General features: G+C 39.3%; 3 protein-coding genes across 9 annotated transcripts in view; all 3 read right to left on the bottom strand.

The window, feature by feature from the left end:
• The window catches only part of arhgef12a (Rho guanine nucleotide exchange factor (GEF) 12a), a 73241-nt gene extending 60983 nt beyond the window's left edge, over window positions 1-12258 (bottom strand). For 5 of the 6 annotated variants that reach the window (XR_013303487.1, XM_077610699.1, XM_077610703.1 and 2 more), the window contains exon 1: window positions 11615-12258. Coding sequence is in view for 5 of the 6 variants with exons in the window: in XM_077610699.1 (XP_077466825.1) it covers window positions 11615-11646 (32 nt within the window). In the remaining variant the exon portion in view is untranslated. The remainder of the gene's footprint in view (window positions 1-11614) is intronic. The other variant, XM_077610700.1, reaches the window with a different exon arrangement.
• Window positions 12259-13517: 1259 nt separating this feature from the next.
• tlcd5a (TLC domain containing 5a) lies at window positions 13518-17869 on the bottom strand. Of its 2 annotated transcripts, none has more exons than XM_077611630.1 (3): window positions 17508-17869; window positions 16136-16560; window positions 13518-15044 (listed from the first exon to the last, which is right to left on the bottom strand). In XM_077611630.1, exons 2-3 carry the CDS (start codon window positions 16350-16352, stop codon window positions 14518-14520), a joined length of 744 nt encoding a protein of 247 aa, XP_077467756.1. In that variant the 5' UTR covers window positions 16353-16560; window positions 17508-17869; the 3' UTR covers window positions 13518-14517. The 2 variants fall into 2 exon arrangements, with proteins under 2 accessions (XP_077467756.1, XP_077467757.1); XM_077611631.1 differs by having other exon boundaries at window positions 16136-16544.
• Window positions 17870-18001: 132 nt separating this feature from the next.
• oafa (OAF homolog a (Drosophila)) lies at window positions 18002-22890 on the bottom strand. Its single transcript, XM_077611632.1, has 3 exons — window positions 22627-22890; window positions 22386-22566; window positions 18002-19686 (listed from the first exon to the last, which is right to left on the bottom strand). Exons 1-3 carry the CDS (start codon window positions 22846-22848, stop codon window positions 19406-19408), a joined length of 684 nt encoding a protein of 227 aa, XP_077467758.1. The 5' UTR covers window positions 22849-22890; the 3' UTR covers window positions 18002-19405.
• Between the last annotated feature and the right edge of the window lie 688 nt (window positions 22891-23578).

Raw genomic sequence — 23578 nt, 5'->3', positions numbered from 1 at the left:
CATTTATGAAAACGCCTAAGTCTGTAGTACGTTCCAGAGAGGAGGAAAAATCCCTAAAGATTGAAGTAATCAACTCCCATCCAACCTTGGAATTAGAGAAATGGTGAAAAAACACTGTATACTACAAGCACCGAGCCTGAAGTGGTCCATGGGTAAATGAGGGGACATGGATTGCAAAAATAATAAGTAGGTTGCTTCTAGTTTGTCATCAAGATGTTAATGAAAATGCTGCAGTAGGCTAATAAATATTTGCTTAACAAAGGGCTTCTTATTTTCATCCAAACAGTCTTTTAATTGAAAGCCTAGTCCAAGGGTGTCGAACTCGGGTTGGTTCACGGGCCACATTAACGTCAACTCGATTTCATGTGGGCCGGGACCATTTTAGATATAATATTTATTTTTTATTTTTTTATAAATGGATTAAATGAACTGGATCAAAAGCCCTGAATATTCCGTTTTTTATAGATTTAAAAAAAGGGGTTATTTGAGCTTTTTTGGGGGGGGGGGGGGGGAATAATCTGTTTTAATCAACTTCAAAAGGAAACAAAATTTTTCTTTAATTATTTTCCATATTAAAGTGGAAAACAGAAAATATTTTTAGATATTTTTAGATTTGACAAAATGATTTTTGAACTAAAAACAGAAAATAATGGATTAAAAATTGCAATTATTGATTTAAAAGGGGGAAAATAAGGAAATATAATATACATCTATATCTATCATTTTAATTTGATCTTAAAACAGAAAGTCGGCACTCATGATTTACTTTCCCGGGCCACACAAAATGATGCGGCGGGCCAGATTTGGCCCCCGGGCCGCCACTTTGACACCTGTGGCCTAGTCCAAGAAATACTGACATATTGCCAGTAGTTTAGCAATACTTAGGAAAACTCACCTTGTTATTTCATTGACAATGACAATGTGGTTATTAACCTTGCGAGCTAGACTAGACTGTACTCCCCAGAACGAGGCATCAAATCTTTCTGCTTCCGCATTAACAGTCATTTGTCTGTCTCGCAGACAACACTGCACCATTGTTCCATTTCCTCATGATGACTTAAATACTCTAATGAACACTGTAATGAGAACAGAGACTCACGAGGGGAAAATAACAGGATGACAATGCCAGCAGGATAAGACGTACACTTAATGTCTGGATCCCGTTAAATTAGATTCGAGGTCCGGTTGACTGTCGGCAGACTACCCGATTAACTGCGAAAATTGAACATTCTTCCAACAACAATGATACATTCTGGACTGTGGTGAGCAATTTAATCTTAATAGAGCAAACTAAACCGTTCGGAGGAACTGCAAGTGACAATTCTGTGTGCTGGAATCTATGATATTATGAGAAAGCAACATTTGCTTAAAGAAAATCCTTCAAAATACTAACTAACTAGGCACGGGTGTTCATTCCGGCCGTTCCTTTACAAAACTTAACTTAAAAAAATGACAGTATAAATACAGGTGTCCAAGTGGCGGCCCAAGGGCCAAATCTGGCCCGCCGCATCATTTTGTGTGGCCCGGGAAAGTAAATCATGAGTGCCGACTTTCTGTTTTAGGATCAAATTAAAATGAAGAGTATAGATGTATATTACATTTCCTGATTTTCCCCTTTTTAAATCAATAATTGCATTTTTTAATCATTTTTTCTGTGTTTTTAGTTCAAAAATCATTTTGTAAAATCTAAAAATATATTTAAAAAAGCAAAAACAAACATTGTTTTAGATCTATAAAAAACTGAATATTCAGGGCTTTTAATCCAGTTCTTTTAATCCATTTATATAAAAAAAATCTTAATATTTTATCTAAAATGGTCCGGCCCCCATAAAATCGAGTTGACGTTAAAGCGGCCCGCGAACCACAAGTCTGACACCCTTGACGTAACCTAAGACTGTGTTTTGTTATCGCAATCAATTTTTCCCCAGACGACATATTTCAGATCTTTCCGAGTTTCGTGTGCAGTAAGTGTGAGAAAGACAACGACGTAAGAACTGGGTGGGGCGGGTCTCGTGTACAGCAGCGGGCCTGGGCTTGAATGCTTCATTCACGTTTGCTGTTTTGATGGAAAACTTCAGACTTGCAGTGAAGGGGGAGCGTGACTCGCCCGACTAATAAAGCACGCGAGTGAGAGAGCAGTTCAGGCATGGAGCGTCTTATTTTGTGAAATAGCCTCCGAAAAGGAAGGAGAAATGTCGAATAAAGAAAGACCAAGGACAACATTTAGGGGAAAAGATTGCACACATGAGAATTAATGCTTAAGACGCTCTAGTCCACAGGTGTCAAAGTGGCGGCTCGGGGGCCAAATCTGGCCCGCCGCATCATTTTGTGTGGCCCGGGAAAGTAAATCATGAGTGCCGACTTTCTGTTTTAGGATCAAATTCAAATGAAGAGTATAGATGTACATTAAATTTCCTGATTTTCCCCCTTTTAAATTGATAATTGCTATTTTTTAAATCCATATTTTCTGTGTTTTTAGTTCAAAAATCATTTTGTAAAATCTAAAAATATATTTTAAAAAGCTAAAATAAACATTGTTTTAGATCTATAAAAAAACAGAATATTCAGGGCCTTTAATCCAGTTCATTTAATCCATTTATAAAAAAAAAAATCTAAATATTATATCTAAAATGGTCCGGCCCACATGAAATCGAGTTGACGTTAAAGCGATCCGCGAACCAACCCGAGTCTGACACGGTTGCTCTAGTAACTAATATGCAAACAAAGTTAATAAAAATTAGCCTGAAAAAGTTTTAAGGACAACAAAGCGGTGTGGTTTGCTCCAACTCTAACATTTAAAACCCCATTTGTCCCCTTATTGGACTGTTCCATTCTAGTATGCATTGAGACTGACATGCTGTGGTTATGTTGATACCAGCAAAACATTTCTCAGGTGGCAATAACCCCAGAGGAGGCGGGATTTGTCTCAAGTGAGAACAGGATTGGACAATCCCAGACGATGCCTTGAGGTAGCAGAGATCGGAACGAGGAGTGGTCCATTCCAGGAGGAGGGACGCATTGCATTGCGTTGCACACCACAGCAGCAAATTGCACTGGAAAGTGAGGCAGTAAAGGCACGCTCTGTGGCGGCTGAGTCATACCCGTGGACTATCAAGTCGAATTTCGACGCAGACAGCAGGACTGATTTAATCTCAACTGTGTTACCATGCCTGCAGCCTGCCAATAACAGACGACACAAACACAACGGACGTTATCTAATCTCTATACCTGAGTCACAAAGTGTCATTGTGCGGACAAAAAAATGCACGTACAGCGAATCATCGCTCACCTTTCCCTTCTTTCCTCATTCGAGCGAAGGAGGAGACGACCATCGTGTCGTTATAATCCAGTGGCGGTCCGTGCATTTTCTAGTAGCGCCTTCGGCTATTGGCTATCAATCCAACCCTCAAAAACTATTTTATGGCCAAAAAACCTCTACTGCAGCTACAGCTGCAACACATAAAAAATCATCAATAATAACCTCATACAATTGAAATATTATTTAGGAATATAGCCATATTTTACTCACCAAAAATCCTTTTTAACTGTACACAATATCCATCCTCCTTTCTTCCTTCTTTTCCATCGCCATTGAAGCTAATGCTGAAAGTCGACTCTGTCCTGTCGTATTTCTGGCATACGTTTTTATTTGATTTAGTGCTGAAATTGTTCGTACCCGGTTGCGACAGGCTTGCTTGCTTCGGTGTCCGACCTTTCTTAAAAATGTCCAGCTTTTTTTTCTTGAAAAGTCAGTCTTGAAAATGGCTTTGACAGTAAATCTGCAAACAAATCCATTTCTTCTCCTCATTCAGTCATTGCGGGTTGACAAAACCGCTATTAAATCAACATAACAATATATTTGCTTGTGCAGCTTGCTCCAGATACAGCTTGCTAGCTCTGGCTAGTCCACTCTATCACTAGCCAATCATAGTTGGTGAAAGCGGTGACGTATCCCTACGCCTGCGAGAAGGCCTTAGTGTCAACAAATCGAATTCTGATTGGTTAAAGCAACAGTCTTATCGACACTTGTTTAATGCAGCAGAGCCTGCAGAACTGATTGTGAAGGCCTTGAGGCAGATTTCTGACCCTGGCAACAAATAATGGCTGAAATGTGATTGGTTAAATGCTTCAATATGAAAACACACCAGGGGGAAAAGCAATGAAAGGAAGATAACGGACAATTTGGAATTATTTAATAAGTATTGATGGACAAAATATAATATATGATTCAGATATTTCTTAGGCCAGCAGAGAAGGCCTTGAAGAACCTGACGGCACACAACTGTTATAATCTAACCGTCTGGATGGCGGTCATGCCTAATTTCAAGCATATAATGCCGGCCCGTGACCTTTAGCGGAGCCTGGAGGTATCGATGTGCTAACTGGGCCACAGATCTGAGGGTAGGGAAGAGTGAACATATGAAATGGAGAGGGAGGGAGGGAAAGAGAGTCGTGTTGTTGGTGTAAGGAAGAAACAGAGGTAATGGCTCTGAAGCTCAAACTAGTGCCTCCAGGGGAAAATGGTGCCCTTTCTGCCCCAATAAACCTCATCAGGATTCCTGACATGAAGGCCGGGGGATAGACATTTCTTCACGCTATGCTGTCTGCTGTCCTCCGGGAAAAGGGAAAGGAGCTAGCTAGGTAGTCTAGCATGTTACACTGTGGTTGGCAATAAACACTGGGGGGACTTCTGCGATCAGCTGGAAAGGATCTGGCTTGATGCCCCAGCTTAAGTCATATTAGTTCCTGTCCTGCGCGTGAGAATCCAGTCGAGCAAGAAGACGGAAATATACTCAACCGCAGATCTGACGGATGTATTTATGAATCGCAAACCACAAACATTGCCCAGAAATCGATTCGATTCTGCGGGGAAAATACTTCTGGTAGCACAACTTGGCAAACGAATGCTGTTATTGATACCGAAACCGTGTTTTTTAAAAATGCCAATAACGTGCACATCAAAACCACATCATCTCTCGCACAATTACATTCGAGATATTTCAGTGTTGCCAAGTTTTAGCTTTTGTTCACCTGCTACTGATTGCGGCTGCACCGTACCAAGTTTTTTTTGGCGGTCGTGCCCTTCATTAAGGGTCAAAATCGACATTTTGATTGGAAATGCTAACGTGATTCTTCTTGTTTTTAAGCCTCGAGTAGGCAAATCTCGTTCATTGCAGATCTAGATGTTTGCAAAGACCAGTCAATAGAACATATCTGTCAGAAGACTTTGACTTTGTGACTGGTAAAGTTGCAGGATTGTAAATGTAGCATTGGGAAGCTGACAAAAACATCCATACGTCATGGATCAAAGTCCGCAGACCGGTCGCTGTCCCGATGCTGGAGCTCAGAGAAAAAAACAGCAGCGTTTCAGTGGCTGCTTAATCCTGATTCAGCAAAAGGCAGCAGTGCAAGGTTAATCACAGTGTAGTGGGAGTTAGCTGCTTGGTTTTCCCCTAAAATTAAAAAAAAAAACACTGGACCTATGGCGCCCTACATTCATGGAATTAAGCGAGTGAGTAGTAATCCACGTGTTGACTATCCGTAGTGATCAAAAGCTACTAACGAATTAAAAACCAAAGGATTTCCAATTTAAGAGATTCCATCCTCAGCCAAACCGTTTCACAGAAGCGGACATTACTGAATCGGAGTTTTGTGTTGTGGTGGATTCTAAAAACAGCCTGGAAAGGAGTTCCACCAGACCAACCGTAAATCACAGTTCTCCAACGCAGCAAACCAGTAAAACGGCAACATTTTACAAGACGTCGCCAAAATGAAAAGCACATAAGGGTATACTTAAAATCCCAACCTATATTTAGCCAATACCGTACCCCCTAAAAAAATCTTTCTAGCATGTGCAATTGCTTTTCATTTTCCCCGAAATATGGATTCCTTTTCTTCCTAAATTGAGGTCAGTGACAAGTTTGGATCGAATGTTCATTCAAAAAAGCGACAGACACTTTCAACTTTCCTAACTTGTCCTCCTTTTCTCTTTTGTACCGATCTCGTCTTTTGTGGAGGGACGGTAATGCGTTGCCCCGAAGCTCTGTGGCCTTGCTAACGGGGCGAGAGCGTAGACAAATGTCCACAAGCATCAGGATCATAGTGCTATGGGAAAGACCCCCAAGCACATAAAAGCACCCGCTAAAAGCCTAAACTCCACCCACTGTCTGGCATCACAACCCGTGGGCATGGCGGATTAAATACACATAATGAGGAGATGCAACGAATTTGACGTAACAGAATGACATTGGGAATTCGGAACTTGGTTTTGCTGGAATTGAAAAGCTGAGTTTAAATTTAGCACAACAGTATACCATCCCCCTGCACTTTTTTTAAGTGCCTGTATGTCTGTTGACATTGACGCATTGTTCGACCGCTAGCAATTCTACCAATGACTTACTGCAAGGGTGTCAGACTCGGGTTGGTTCGCGGGCCGCATTAACGTCAACTCGGTTTCATGTGGGCCGGGCCATTTTAGATATAATATTTAGATTTTTTTTAATATAAATGGATTAAAAGAAGTGGATTAAAAGCCCTGAATATTCAGTTTTTATAGATCTAAAACAATGTTTATTTGAGGGTTTTTTAAATATATTTTTAGATTTTACAAAATGAATTTTGAACTAAAAACACAGAAAAAAATGATTACAAAATTACAATTATTGATTTAAAAAGGGTGAAAATCAGGAAATTTAATAATTTAGATTTTTTTTATAAATGGATTAAAAGAAAAGAAAGATCAAAAGTCCTGAATATTCCGTTTTTTATAGATCTAAAAGTGTTTATTTGAGCTTTTTTTCTTAGTAAGGGAAAATGTCTTTTAATCATTATGTTCCATATTAAAGTGGAAAACAGAAAATATTTCTATATATTTTTATATTTTACAAAATGATTTTTGAACTAAAAACACAAAGAAAAAATGGTTTTAAAAAAATGCAATTATTGATTTAAAAGGGGGAAAATAAGGAAATATAATATACATCTATATCTATCATTTTAATTTGATCCTAAAACAGAAAGTCGGCACTCATGATTTACTTTTTCGGGCCACACAAAATGACGCGGCGGGCCAGCTTTGCCCCCCGGACCGCCACTTTGACACCTGTGACTTACTGTAATGGCCTGAAAAGTATTATGTTTTTACGCGTTTGGCCGGGCGACTACGAAAAATTGCAATAGAATACATTTGAATCTTAAAAAGTTGGAAATAAGCAACATTTAAGAAACACAGATGAATCACCAGTCAGCATGCTGACATTCCAACAACCAATAAGCACTCACTCAGTGGTCATTTCTACATTGTCACAAGTCCGCTGAATGCGTTAGCTAGCATTCGTCGTCATGGCGAGTAAACAATAGACAAAATCCCAGTTTCTATTAATAGAAATATCTAATCATCGGTCATCGGAATGGCCACTTTTCCCCCAAACGTGTCGTGCCAATATGCATACCTATCACATGTGACCTACATTCATGAACCTATGAGGAGTATACAGACTAAACCTAGCCTGCTATTGTTTACTTTTACTGATGTCACCAGCACCACTTTCCGGGAGGGCCTCAGGGTCGGCGGGCGGGTGGGTGGTGAGGTGGGGAGCAAATAAAAAACGTGGAGATCAGCAGAACTCAGTGACAAAGAACGAACGGCTCACAAAACGTAGCCACGAGCTCGCGGCCCATCCCCGACAGATGTCACGTAGCGTGGTCAACAGCATGACAATAAAATGCAAAAGATCTCACACCACCTCAATATAAAATGTTCAAATCAATGGAAAACACTTCCTATCCATTATACAGGTCACTTCTATCTCAGCATAAATACCGTATTTTCACGACTATAAGGCGCACCACATTATAAGGCGCACCGCATTATAAGGCGCACCCTCAATGAATGACACGTTTTAATTTTTTTCCATATATAAAACACACTGGATTATAAGGCGCCCTGTCTATTTTGGAGAAAATTTAAGACTTTTAAGAGCGCCTTATAGTCGTGAAAATATGGTAAGCCTGCAGTCCGCTTCCACATTGTTTTGGATCTGTTGCCCAAAGTGTTTTGCATCTTTCTCAACCGTAACCATGTTGTTGTTCTGTCGCTGAAGACTTGAGCCTTGTTCCCGAGAAATATAAACCCATGTTTGCAACATTGAGCACAGTCCAAGCAACTAATGTCCCCTGGGATGTATAGTAATTTCCCCCAGTATAATACACTCTTGTGCAGGGGTGTCAGTTTCGGGTTGGTTCGCGGGCCGCATTAACGTCAACTCGATTTCATGTGGGCCGGACCATTTTAGATATAATATTTTGATTTTTTTTTAAATAAATGGATTAAAGGAACTGGATTAAAAGCCCTGAATATTCAGTTGTTTTATAGATCTAAAACAATGTTTATTTTAGCTTTTTTTTAAATATATTTTTAGATTTTACAAAATGATTTTTGAACTAAAAACACAGAAAAAAATGATTAAAAAATGACAATTATTGATTTAAAAGGGGGGAAAATAGGAAATGTAGTATACATCTATACTCTTTATTTGAATTTGATCCTAAAACGGAAAGTAGGCACTCATGATTTACTTTCCCGGGCCACACAAAATGATGTGGCGAGCCAGATTTGGCCCCCGGGCCGCCACTTTGACACATGTGCTCTTGTGTATAGTACGCCCCACCCAAAATCACCCATGTACGCATTTTCCCTCTCTAGTCATGTATTATGGGCTCCCAAAATTTGATGGTATCCATTTTCAAAACACAGTATTAGTATTTTATGTTTTTCCAAGGACATAGTACTGTCATTTTTGGACTTTAGACGCTACCCCGCAGAAATTATAGTTAGAATATTTAAAGGACCAGTGAATTTCCCATGTGGATGATGTAGTGACGATGTACCAGATAAATGCATCTTTTTCCTGGATCTTCAGTACAATGTGGTTAAAAATGCTAAATGGCCACTGATGCCCTACATAGGAGCAATTGCAGTTACTTTACTTGTATATAAAATTAATATTTTTAGGTCACAGTTCAGACAGGGAACAACACACTGAACACGGAGTTAAACAAATATACGCAGAGGTACCAATCTACTTTCATCGCAAAGATGTTCTTAACACTTTGGTCTTTGGAAACAACTGCGCTGCAGTCGGTTCATGAGAGCCACAACTGAAAAAAACACAATGAAAGTGGGTGCTAACCACTGCTGTCATCGTTGCAAATTGGGGGATGGGCGTGAAGTATAATGCGGCTTTAAACTCTTGCTTGCATCCTGCACAAATGACGCTCTAACTGGGGTTTGCTTCTGTCCTGAACTGAGCAAGTGTGCACATTCCACAGACTTGGTTGGCTTTACTTGCAGGTATGAAGGGGGTTCAGGTAAGAAAGTTGGCCACGACACAACAGCAAAAACCACACAAGCATGACTTCAATGTATAACTCCAAAGTGAATTTATGGAATAAACACTTAACAGACATGATGTATTTGCTGTTGAACTGATATAGCGCCATCCACAGGCGGACTGATTCCCCCATTAAGGTGATTACAAGGTTCCGTCTAAATCACAGGTGTCAAAGTGGCGGCCCGGGGGCTAAATCTGGCCCGCCGCATCATTTTGTGTGGCCTGGGAAAGTAAATCATGAGTGCCGACTTTCTGTTTTACGATCAAATTAAAATTAAGATTATAGATGTATATTATATTTCCTGATTTACCCCCTTTTAAATCAATAATTGAAATTATTTTAATCATTTTTTCTGTGTTTTTAGTTCCAAAATCATTTTGTAAAATCTAAAAATATATACAAATATTTTCTATTTTCCAATTTAATATGAAACATAATGATTAAAAGAAATTTTCCCTTACTAAGAAAAAAGCTCAAATAAACATTGTTTTAGATCTATAAAAACTGAATATTCAGGGCTTTTGATCCAGTTCATTTAATCCATTTATATAAAAAAATCTAAAAATTATATCTAAAATGGTCAGGCCCACATCAAATCGAGTTGACGTTAATGCGGCCCGCGAACCAACCCGAGTCTGACACCCTTGGTCTAAATCCAAAGATCGTTTTAATGGTTGCAGAAGAAGGTAAGCGTTAAAGGCTTAGTTGTAACCACAGCCTGTGGAGAAGACTACAATGAAAGTGGTTGACGTGACGTCACCCGTCGCGTTCACCCGCTCGCAATTGAAGCTGGCTTCAGGGCGCCGACTTTAACAGATGGCACGTTTGTATTGATGTTCACCAAGCCCCTTTTTGGACTATTTAGCCATCATCCATTCTCTATCTCAGCCTATGGGGAGCCAACTGGGTAAAGAATCTGACTGATCCCGGAAATGTGTGGGGCTTTTCAATAATTTATTTCAATATTTTTTTAAGAGGTAAATTGTGATCGATAGATTACAGCCTTATTTTGATAGGCCAGAGTGTCTACGTAAACAGCTTCACCTCTTCAACTAGATGACCCGTGTCCGAAACTGAAGGTTTTTTCCAACACTTTGGGGACTTTTGTTTTGTAAGACGGTAGATTGATCTCGGGTGTAACATTGTCTTTACCTAAGCTGTACGAAATAGCTCTTAGAATGACAAAGTATATTGCAGGGGGAAGAAGTCCATTACATTTGCAGGCATCAGCAGCATTTCTATCAAGATCTGATGCAGCGCCGTAGTAATTGGATAACTCATTTATTAGTCAGCAGATTTCTACAGTACTTGGAAGAACATAATGTCCAATCAGTGAGCTACATCGCACAAGTCGGAGCGTTTCCGAAGAAAATGTTGTTCGTGCTATTTTAGCTGATTAAATGTGAATTTCCCAGATTTCTTGCTCCGCCTCCTTGGAAGTATCAATGCACTTTATCACATGCACCTGTGATTGATGGTTGTCTGTCTCTGTGTGCAACTAATTCGGGGCGGAAATAAGCTCCAGCGCCCCCCAGGACCCTTGTGAGGATAAGCGGTATGGAAAATGAATGAATTAAAGAATCATTGGCTAGTCAGATGGTTGCTGAAGATGCTAAATTACGAATTAGGGATGTAATAACACATCAATATTGATCAATATAATGATTAGGAAATGCTTACTTGAACCAGAATGCAAAATATTGATCAACATAGTCATATTTTTTTGTGACGATTGTATGAACGCATCATTACTCCAATTATTTATTTCAATTACATAATTTTTTATATGACCGGTAGTAAAACCCAAAATAGATTATGAACTGATTATGACTGTACTTTGATCAAAATGCAATCCTTCTGCTTTTATAAAGAAAAACAAATCAGAATATTTACTGTGAGAAGGCAGAAATAACAAGATTTGGGAAAATTAGACATACGTAGTCTCCTAAATAATTAATCAGCTATCAAAATTGTTCATTTAAATTCAAATAATGAATGAAATACCCCATTAATTGTGACACCCCTAAGGCTATCAACAATAATGAAAAAAACAAAACACTGTCATAAACACGCTGTTTAGAGTGCATCTGAGTATGACATAATTAATTACACATCTATGAGAATTCACTGTTCATATGTACAGACAATTCCAAGGCCAACAAATATTAAAAACAACAACATCATTATTTTTTTATTAAAAACATTTTTGAGTATACTATACCTGTCAGTGAAGCTGGACTGTGTGTCACTCATTGGGCTTCCGGTTCTAGATTTGCAGGGAATTATATCCGATTATCATTTTCCAGAGTGTGATGAGGCGAGTTGATGTATCGTCCTTCTCTGGCATTCGTAAAAAAACTGCCTTTTTAAAAATAAATAAATAAATATAAAAGCCAGCGACGCAGGCGGCAACTGTTCTCAATGTTTGGGGAAGGAGGGGGTCACAGGAAGCTGGATCCTTAAAATGGTGCAGACCCTAAAAAATGAATCAGGGCCTGAGTAAAAAGATGATATCCTTCCGACCCTCGGTGATATCCTAACACTACTGACCGGGGTTGCGTGCTCTTCCGCGCCGCATTCACATCCCACTTTTCGGGTAATCCAGCGTGGCGATGCCGTCCGTCTGCCTGCTTGCCACCACCCCTCCTCGGCTTGAGTGGGGGCGAGACGTCCCTGGGAGATCCTGCGGATTCCTCCGATCGGCAGTTTACGGTATCTCCTGCACGATATAGCAGTCTCCCTTGAAGAGTCTTCCGATACCGTAATACTTCCAATAGACGAGCCACTCGAAAAAAAAAGAGGAAAAAAAGTGTGTGAATGAGCGAAATGCTCGCTGGTGAGAATCCTGAACGGAAAGGAGAGTTCGGTATTATACGTCCATCTAAAAGTAAAATAAAAAAAAATCAGATGGTGTGTTCAGGGTACTCGTGTTTCCGCCGCAAACAAAGCAAAGTCCGATCCCGATGAGTGGGGAGAAAACGCTCCTCATATGCCACTAGGTTTTTTTTAAGGTCCACGTCCTTAAAAAAAAGTCTCCTCGAGGGGTGAGAAGAGAAAGAGTAGTCCCCCGCGAATGAAGAATCGTGGACGAAAACAACACCCCGATTAGCGTTGAAAAGTTTCAGGGACGCTCGCGACTTCTTATCCCGACGCTCGGCGTCATTTGTACGAGGAAGGAAAAGTTGAGGGACCGTCGGAAAAAGCGCTTCTGCGAGCCGCTAGCAACGCCCTAGCTTGCTAGCTTGCCAGCCGCCGCGATCCCAAACTTCCAGCAACCACTTCCGCCGGGAGGTGGCAAAACAGCATCCTGCCTTTCCAAATGCATCAAAACACACAAATATTTGCAAAAAAAGTGAAAAAGAATAACCGTATCCCTGTTATTTTTTTGTCCGAGCGTAATAATCATGCATAAACTCCATGTATACACACTAAAATCATGATAATGACGTAACTGACGTCGATAGGAGCCACACAAGGACGGTAGGGAAACAAATCTTGCACATTTGGATTTATTCAAACACAAATCATAAGATTTAACACATAAAAATATATGAGAAATCTAACATTAAACCTGTTATCCACCGATAGACACGCCATTGTGTGAATCATTGTGTTTTGGCTTTACTCCCACTATTTCGACCCTCCCAAATTAAATAAAAAACATATTTTTAACCTTTCTCACGTAATCAAAATGCGTTAGTTTAATGTTACAGTCTGTAATAAAATATTTTTTAAAAAGAACAATGTATACCTCTGTAATGTAGGATCCACGTCACGCAACAGGTCATCGTTACACTCTACCGCCATTTAGTGGATATAAAGGGCACACCAGGTTGAGTAATTACATATTTTAACCCTTTAAAGGGCAAGTGTCTATTTTTGTATATGTATATATGTATAGTATGTGTATATGTATATGTGTATAATGTATATATGTGTATAATGTGTATATATGTGTGTATATATAAATATGTATGTATATATATATATATGTATATGTATATGTATATATATATGTATAATGTATATATGTATACATGTATATATGTGTATTTATATACTACATATATACATATATATATACACAATTTAAATTGAGATGTACACAAACCACAGGATTCCCATTTATTAATGCATTGGCCACTTTAATGAGGTGGAATTTACAGTAAAGAATCCAAAAAGACAATATAGTTCTTAAATTAAGGCACACCACAAATATACTTTTTGCTTCCTCTGTAAATTCACAATGTTGATATTTAGCTGAAACTTGCTAGCTAAAGTGGCAGCTGACAATAATCAAATGGCAGGCTTTTTAGCAGCTTACTGCACCAATTTTGCATTATAAAGTTAAGTATAAGTAATAACAACAGATTTATTCATTTAAAATACATTCACTAGACACTTCATTTGGCCCTTTCAAGCGCAGTACTTTTAATTTAAAAACATTCACTCTCTAATCCATTATTAAGTCAGAATCACAGTTGCACCAAATGAGATGAGGGGATAAAGATGACTTTTGCAGAGGTTAATTATCAAAAATAAAATCCCTGAGTAAAGCATTTGTCCATAGTTGTGATGTACACAACCATACATATTTTTTGTTGATGTTTTCTGAATGACTCATAAGTTTGTACACAAACAGCGGCCATGTTTTTTTGGGACACATTTTGTAGTTCACTGTTACCAGGGGCAACATGTTGTTGTTGTTTTTTTAATTTATGTACTATGGAAGTTTAAACCAACATTGAGACTGATCAATCGTTTTTTTTTCAACATCGTAGCAACCTGGCGACGAGATTTTGCAGACGAGACCGAGAGCTTCCTCTAAACAGTTTTCGGTTTTGGTTGGAATGACTCATGCACGAATTGTGGCTACAAGATGATGTGCGCAAACAAATGCAGCCTTGGGAGAAACCATTTTTTTCCCTCTGTTGGCGTAACCAAGAGCAACATCTGTTAGTGCTTGAATTTCCAGCCGCATAAGCCTCCTCCTCCTGTTTTGCCTATTAAATCCCTTCGACAACAAGCAAAGTGATCCGTTTTAATGACTGCCTAAAGCAATGTGTTTTTTTTGCTCCTAAATAGAACATCTTCATCTCAACTGAAGTCATCTGCGGTCGGCGCTCAGTCAATCTTTCCTTTGTGACCATTGGCGTCCTCTCGCCGTTCCTTCCGACGTCCCTGCCAACTCCGGCTCTTGCGCAAGGCGAAGCGAACAATGTCCACGGTGAAAACCCAAGAGAGCGCGTACAAGGCCACGCCTCCGCACTTGATGAAGAATCTGGGCCTCGGCGAGATGAGCTCACAGTAGAGCATTGTGCCTCCCACGAAGACTCGCATGAGCACGAAGAGCAGTACGAAGAGCGCGTCCACGGCGTTCGCCAGGGGGGTGCCGTTGCGTCCCGTCTGCTTGAGGAACCAGCGCGTCTGAAGCAGCGGATTGGTGACCTCGCTGCCGAAGAGGACGGCGCAGCCCTCGACGCCGGATTCGCCCAGCCAGAGGGTGAGCAGGATTCCCAGGATGCTCAAGCTGTGGTGGGCCAGCATGACGGCCCCCTCGGTGCGGAAGTAGACGCACCAGGCCATGTCGAAGACAAAGTAGCCTAGGCTCAGCAACATGACGCTTATCTGCAAAGGTGTGTTCTTCGTACCTAATCAAAAAAACACATTTTTACTGGTTGCATTCTTCAAATCGCTTTTTGCAGAAGATAAAGAATATCAGCATGAACATTTTGTTGCATTAACGTCTGTATGTTGCTGCACGTCTTTGTATACTAGTGTGGCGTTTGCCATTTTTATCTCATTTGCTGAACTGCTTTATCCTCACTAGGTTCGCGGGGGTGCTGGAGCCTATCCCAACTGCCTTTTGGATCTGGCCAGGCAGTTGCAGGGTACAAGGAGACAAACAACCATTCACGCTCACACTCATACCTAGGGGCAATTTTTAGCAATGCCATGTTGAACTTTGCCCCCATGTTTAAAACTAGTATTTCCAAATACAACAGTTCTTGGGCGGTTTAATGACGGATACTCAAGAGACTCTAAATCACAGGTGTCGAAGTGGCGGCCCGGGGGCCAAATCTGGCCCAACGCATCATTTTGTGCGGCCCGAGAAAGTAAATCATGAGTGCCGACTTTCTGTTTTCGGATCAAATTAAAATGACGAGTATATATGTATATTCAATTTCCTGATTTCCCCTCTTTTAAATCAATTATTGTAATTTTTTTAAACCATTTTTTCTTTGTTTTTGGTTCAAAAATCATTTTGTAAAATATAAAAATATATAGAAATATTTGCTGTTTTCCACTTTAATATGGAACATAATGATTAAAAGAGATTTCCCTTACTAAGAAAAAAAGCTCAAATAAACACTTTTAGATCAGAATATTCAGGACTTTTGATCCAGTGCTTTTAATCCATTTATTTAAAAAAAATCTAAATTATAAAATTTCCTGATTTTCACCCTTTTAAATCAATAATTGTAATGTTTTAATCATTTTTTCTGTTTTTAATTCAAAAATCATTTTGTAAAATCTAAAAATATATAATAAAAAAAGCTAAAATAAACATTGTTTTAGATCTAAAAAAAAATGAAAATTCAGGGCTTTTAATCCAGTTCTTTTAATCCATTAATTTAAAAAAAACTAAATATTATATCTAAAATGGCCCACGTGAAATTAAGTTGACGTTACAGCGGCCCGCGAACCAACCAGAGTCTGACACCCTTGCTCTAAATCCTACCTGGGTTATTGAAAGGCCACGGTCCATCCACGTAGCCGATGTAGGCCGTGACGCACACAGCCAGGATGCCGTGCAACAGGGTGACCAGTCGGCAATTCCACTCACAGCTGCGACGGCCGTTGAGGTGACACAGGGCGAAGTAGAGGGACGCCCAACCGGCGAGGCTCAGCAGGGCGCCGAACACGACCATGTTCTCCTCTGAAGGCAACAAGGCCATCCCGCTCGGTGAGATCGCTTACAGTACTAGCAGTGTGATATTGTTCCCATAACAATTCGCCTTTGCTTGTGCGAGAATAGCGCTACAGTCGACCCCTTGAGGGCTCGATGGGGTGAGGTCTGACGTGCCTTCGCCGGCTGTGACGCTCGTGCCATGCAGCTGGACGGGTCCACCCTCACCGTTATGGCTTGCCTTGCACAATATAAAACTAGATGAGAGATAACTGGGTTAGGACATTGGAACATATTTGCTTCTGAAGCAATTCGTGGCGAAAATGTGCGTGTATGTGTGTTTTTACATTGCGAAATATTTAATACTGATGAACAAAGGTCACTTGGAAATCACAGGTCATCAATTTGATTGGAGGACACACTGGGACTGTATATATAATCATTAAAAGTTATTGACATCGAGATACAGGCGAGTATAATAAGAATTTGTCACTATTAAACTACAATTGAGTGGTCAATACACTGACATCTATTGTTCATGTTGCGTTTAAGGACTTCAGTTTTTTATGGTTAAAAGGGATGTTATTTCTGTTTTTTTCTGCAAATTAATACGTTTTCTTTTAAATGGTGCAAATTATAGGGATAATGTGACAAGCTGTACTGCAGTCATCTATGACAAAGACCTGTAAGAAGGATTTATATAAAAAACCACGAATATGAGATGAAAAATGCTGATTACATAAAAACTAAAGCGTTCAAAAAAACAACGATTCATAAAAATATTTGCTACTACGCAAAAGACTGAAAAGTCAAAACCTGTAAGAAGGATTTATATAAAATACCACGAATATGACTTCAAAAATGCTGATTACATGAAAACTAAAGCGTACAAAAAACCATAGCGGAAATTAGTTAAATAATATAAATAATAATAATATAAATAATTAAACTAATGACAGCCCTATCATAAAAATGAATAAATCAAGACCGATTTGACAGATCCCATTAAGCCTCCTAACCCTAAACACAAACCAAATATTAAAATAAAGGACGAAACAATTTCCAAACCTCAAAATGATGACTTTTAAGAGAAATTTGGAAAGGAGCGCTGCAGTTTGGTTAGCCACAGCAGGCTACCGTGCTAACAAATTCGCCGCCTACTTTTACTCCAATGTACATGACGAAAAAAGAAATCTATATTTACCTTGACTTCGGACATGTGGCTGGCGTGATTTAATATATTTTGTTTCAAATATTAATCACACAATTCATTTTGGCGTGTAGTCTTTGTCCTCCATCAGGCTGAAGCTCCTCTTGACAAGATCTGACCACGTAAACACTTCAGCGACACGCCTTACAATCTGGGCTACCACGAACTATGACTGTTAAACATGTTTAAACTAGCAAGATTCCGGGTGTCTATTGCATTTTTAAGCAAATGCGTCTTTGTACATTCCTCTGCAAGACTGCTCAATGGGTAGAAACGGTACTTCGTTTTTTTGTCAAACAGCGACACTCTGAGGTCAAAAGCTGCATTACCCACAAATTTAAAGAGACCGTGCAGTTGGATGGCCAATTAAAAAAAAAAAACTTTTAGAACATTAAACCAATATTGCATATGAAATTAGATCTTACTGTCCATATGTCCTAATAATTCAGATTTTATATTTATATAATAATGCAAATAAAATGCTATCCTTGTGAAACATAATTCTTTAATGGCACGTTAGCTAATTTCTCATTTCTGCAGCATATTAAAATTAAACCAAAGGGGGGAAAAACAATTTGGAGTTAAACCAGGAGTGGGAACACTTTGGGGGGTCTCACTGCATGTATGCAATGCATGAAGACTTTTGATGCAACCATATAATGTGTTTATAGTATTGCCTGTATCATGAGTAATTGAGAATAAATTATTTCTTGGCTAAACTTGATTTTGAGGTTCCATGACAGACTGCATTATAAATCCCCCCCAAAAGGTTGTCCACCCTTAATTTAGACAAATAACAAAGGCAGGAATATTAAGGCACTTTCTCACAGAAAAAAAAGTCAGCTAAATTCACAAGTTTGGTTCATTTGTTACTCAAAAAGTCAAATTATTGCTCCATTTGGTCCCAAACATTTAAAGAATGATTTGAATAGAACAAAATAAGTAAGCATGTATTTTAAGATGCAAACCTAAAAATTCCAAATCCTAACAAGAGGACGTAAACATGTGTGTTGAAAATGACCAAATGGTGGCAGTATGGGAAAGGCCACAAAAAAAGTTAGGAGAGTGAATGCAATTCTTTGTAATTATTGTAAAATGTCCTCCTGAATAACTTGTTTTTGTCCTCTTAAACATGACTTTTTTTTGGAGCAACCATTTCTTTCACTTTGGCTTATTACAACACACTTTCCAATAAGGCAGCAGCACGTAATTCCCAGCCGGGAAAGAACACCAAAAAGGTCAAAAGGTCAAAGTAAGACTGCCTTATTAAAAAAGGACTAGGCACATTATTAACTTGAATCCTTTGTCAAGTTGCTTGAGGAACCGTGGTTAATTAAGAATCTTCTCAGGATGGAAAAGAATGAATAAAAATGAATCCCGAGAAGAGAACCAGAACCAAAAAAAAGAAAAAAAATCTGAAAATGTCTGAAATAAGAAATAAATAAATCCAGTATTGGTATTTCCTTGGTCAGTCCATATGGAATAGTGCAGGGTTTCCAAAAAAGAAGAAAAAAATTGTATGATAAATTAACGGTTACAAACACAGATTTTAACTTAACATGACAAACGCTACTAGTTTGCCCAAAAACTGAAAAATAAATCACTTTAGAACCACTTTGATGCACAGTTTAGGGAAACCCTGCACAATACTGTTCATAAATCTGAATGCACAGCTTAATAAAGGCACTTTGCCATTTTTGGATGTTTTCTCATCCTTAGCGACAATTCTGCCACCAGCTTGAAGGCAAAAATCCCATTATCGGTGACAGCGATTGTTTTTTTTTCCTTCTCCGCCCTCCCAAAAGGCTTCATTTTTTTCCAGCGTCGACATCTGGAAGCGACCACAGCTCCACCTGATCCAGTTTTTCCTCATTAGTTTCGACAACGTGGCTTCAAACTAAAGTCTCCTCGTCCCAGAGGCACAACTGTTTTTGGGGGACGTAGTATGTGAAACGGTAGCCTTTGCTGCAGCTTTTGATGCCACACTTGTAGGAGGAGCCTCGGCCCGTGGGCTCGCGGCTGCGGCAGTACTTGAGCAGGCAGGGGTACCACTCCAGGCGCAAGGCGTACGTGCACAGGCACGGCTGCCAGAGGTCGCCCGTGGCGTGACAGGCGCGGAATTGGGGCGTTTCGGAATTGTGGGGTAGTACCTCGAACGTGGAGCCGTCACGGCCTGCAAAAAGAAATACAAAAGTGGGTCCAAAGTTAAAGAGAAATTTGACAGGGTTTCCATATTTTGGAAAGTCATTTATAGCATATTAAATTGTTTTGAAGAAATAACGTGCATCTTAATTTGTGTACCATTTATTTTGATTTTAAAGCACATGTGTCAAAGTGGCGGCCGGGGGGGGCAAATCTGGCCCGCCGCATCATTTTGTGTGGCCCGGGAAAGTAAATCATGAGTGCCGACTTTCTGTTTTAGGATCAAATTAAAATTAAGAGTATAGATGTATATTATATTTCCTGATTTTCCCCCTTTTAAATCAATAATTGTAATTTTTTAATCCATTTTTTCTGTGTTTTTAGTTCAAAAATCATTTTGTAAAATCTAAAAATATATATAAAAAAGTTAAAATAAACATTGTTTTAGATCTATAAAAAAAACCTGAATATTCAGGGCTTTTAATCCAGTTCTTTTAATCCATTAATTAAAAAAATCTAAATATTATATCTAAAATTTGGCTCATATTTTGTATACAGTGGCTCTTTGACTTGTTTCATGTTTCTCAGATTTTTATTCTTGCTTAAAACACACTCAAATTCCTCAGGGTTCATTAAAAACACATAATAAATTATATTTAAAAAATAATTTGGCAGATTTGGATTGTGGACACTTACCTTGAAATGAAACTAGAACAGAGTTGGCGAACACGCGGATCTTGAGCCACATGCGGCTCCAGGCCAAAATGAACGTGGCTCTTTTTTTGGCTCATATTTTGTATATTGCGACTCTTTGACTCATTTCACATTTCTCAGATTTTTATTCTCGCTTAAAACACACTCAAATTCCTCAGGGGTCCATTAAAAACACATAATAAATTATATTTAAATTTTTTGGGGGCAGATTGGATTGTGGACACTTACCTTGAAATGAACACATTGTTATTTCGTAAGGGCAAGAAAGTGTTATGGTGAATAATATGGTTTTAGATGTGTTTTTAGTGTGTCTGTCTGTTTTGGCAGGTGATGCGGCTCTTTGACTCTCGCCGTTTCAAATTTTCACTCTTTGTGTTTAACTTGTTCGCCACCCCGGAATTAGTACTTCATTGTAGACTATTGTAGACCTTGCAAAAGGTGGCCTATTATCATGTAATGGGGTTGAATCCCTCAAAGCATTCTTTACTGCTCATTTGAATGACATTCAAGTGGTTGTTTTGTCATGCAAATAAAGGGTTAAGACTGCCTTTTTGGAAACATGACATTTTAACGCCAAGTTTTCTACTGATAAAATCGGCCTGCGAATGCGAAGAAGCATTTTTCTTAGAATTCTACTAGTTACGTAAACATCTAAATCAAGGGTGTCGGACTCGGGTTGGTTCGCGGGCCGCTTTAACGTCAACTTGATTTCATGTGGGCCGGACCATTTTAGATATAATATCTAGATTTTTTTATTTAGAAATTGATTTAAAGAACTGGATTAAAAGCCCTGAATATTCAATTTTTTATAGATCTAAAACAATGTTTATTTTAGCTTTTTTTAAATATATTTTTAGATTTTACAAAATGATTTTTGAACTAAAAACACAGAAAAAATGGATTAAAAAAATACAATTATTGATTTAAAAGGGAGAAAATCAGGAAATTTAATATACATCTATACTCGTCATTTTAATTTGATCCTAAAACAGAAAGTTAGCACTCATGATTTACTTTCCCGGGCCACACATAATGATGCAGCGGGCCAGATTTGGCCCCCAGGCCGCCACTTTAACACATGTGATCAAAATTGTCCCATTATCCATGTAGCTGACGGAATTGGTCGGAAATATTTATTAAACTAACTACCTAAACAGTCCAGGCATCGATTCCTATGGAATAAATGTGCTTAAATAATTTTGGGTAACTAACTGTCTAAGTCTAACCAAGTTTGGGTAGTAGCTACAATAAGGAGGAGGCATGGGAAGCTTTATCATGCAAAAATGGTGCGTCTATGATGGCCTCGGTAGATAAAGGTTGCATGAGCATGACAATTTGACATTGTTTGCTTGTTCTAATGCTCCTGCCAGGGGACAACAGTGCCGCTTTCATGCAAATTATCCTCACGCCGTGAGGAGGACTTTATAGATAAGCAAATGCTTTTGTCAAGTCTTCATATCAACAGCTGTTCACGTACGCTAAAGAGGTCTTTGAATAAAAAATGCTGGCCGGGCATAACCACATTAAATGGCATTCCTATTGAGCATTGTGTGTTTTCAAAAAATATAAAAACTATTAAACAAGAAAAATGAGGGGAAAAATAGATGCTACAGAATGTTTTCTGTGTTTTTAGTTCAAATATCATTTTGTAAAATTTAAAAATATATCAAAAAAGCTAAAATAAACATTGTTTTAGATCTATAAAAAAACTGAATATTCAGGGCTTTTAATCCAGTTCTTTTAATCCATTTATTAAAAAAAAAATCTAAATATTATATCTAAAATGGTCCGGCCCACATGAGATCTGGGCACCATGAATGTGGCCCGCCAACCAAACTAGGTTTGACACCCCTGTTGTACACAATGGCTTTCTATCACACTCCTATGCCAAATGTGGAAAAAACAACACTTCTTAGGAATGTAAACATACAAAATAAAACAAAGTACAATCCCAAATTGAGACAGCATGGGTAGCAGAAACATCCCAAAGATAAGGCAAGCAGTAAAACAGCTGACCTTTGTCCAGCCAATGCTTGACGTCAGCTTCCGTGGTGTAGATGGCCTCGCGGGCTTCGCTACACATGTTGTGGACGTGGCCGCTCAGTTGCCAGGCTCGGCTGGCGTTGACCCCGGCGCTCATGGCCAGCTGCTCGGCGCCGCGACGCTCTTCCGCCAGGCGGATGGCGTGAGGGTTTTTCTAGGAAAGCGATAAATCAACGGGCGAAATGGAAACACGCCTTTGATAGGTTTTTGATACCTGTCGGAGGCGGGCCATGGACTCGCTGGGAATGATCTCATTGCGGCTCAGGCGCGAGATGAAGCACAGGGCCTGGTACTGGTTCTGTCCTCTTTCCAGCTCGCCCAGGATGAGTGCTCGGAATATCTTCACTTCCTGCCAAGAGAACAGAGACGAGCCATGACGAACGGCGTTTCCATTTTGCAATGTGGCTTTAAAAGAACGGAATGCTTTTATTGTCATTATACAAGTATAATAACATTCAATGCGGCGTTGCCTTGACTTGTATCTCACAAGCATCTTTTTATTCATTCAATTTCCCAACCGCTCATCCTCACAAGGGTCGGGGAGGGTGCCGGAGCATATCCCAGCTATATACGGTCACCAGGCGGGGATACCCCGAATCTGTGGCCAGCCAATCGCAAGGCACGAGGATACAAAGGAAAACCAATCACACGCACACTCATAACTAGGGCCCATTTAGCATACAATTAGCCTAGCATACATGTTTTTGGGATAAGGGAGGAAACCGGAGTACCTGAAGAAAACTCACACAAGCCTGAGAATAACATGCAAACTCCACAAAATGAGGTCTTGGGATCAAACCCTCGACCCTGGAACTGCGAGACTGGCGCGCTAACCACTCTTCCGCCTCTCAAAGCATTTGACCGGAAATGACATGAATATGTATTTAAAGCATGTGTCAAAGTGGCGGCCCGGGGGCCAAATCTGGCCCGCCGCATCATTTTGTGTGGCCCGGTAAAGTAAATGATGAGTGCCAACTTTCTGTTTTAGGATCAAATTAAAATGAAGAGTATAGATGAGTATTAATTTCCTGAATTCCCCCTTTTAAATCAATAATTGTCATTTTTAATCCATTCTTTCTGTGTCTTTAGTTCAAAAATCATTTTGTAAAATCTAAAAATACATAAAAAAGCTAAAATAAACATATTTTTAGATCTATAAAAACAGA

Source organism: Stigmatopora argus, chromosome 10, assembly GCF_051989625.1.
Source record: "Stigmatopora argus isolate UIUO_Sarg chromosome 10, RoL_Sarg_1.0, whole genome shotgun sequence".
Taxonomy (NCBI): Eukaryota; Metazoa; Chordata; class Actinopteri; order Syngnathiformes; family Syngnathidae; genus Stigmatopora; species Stigmatopora argus.
This window is presented reverse-complemented; position numbering and strand designations above follow the sequence as displayed.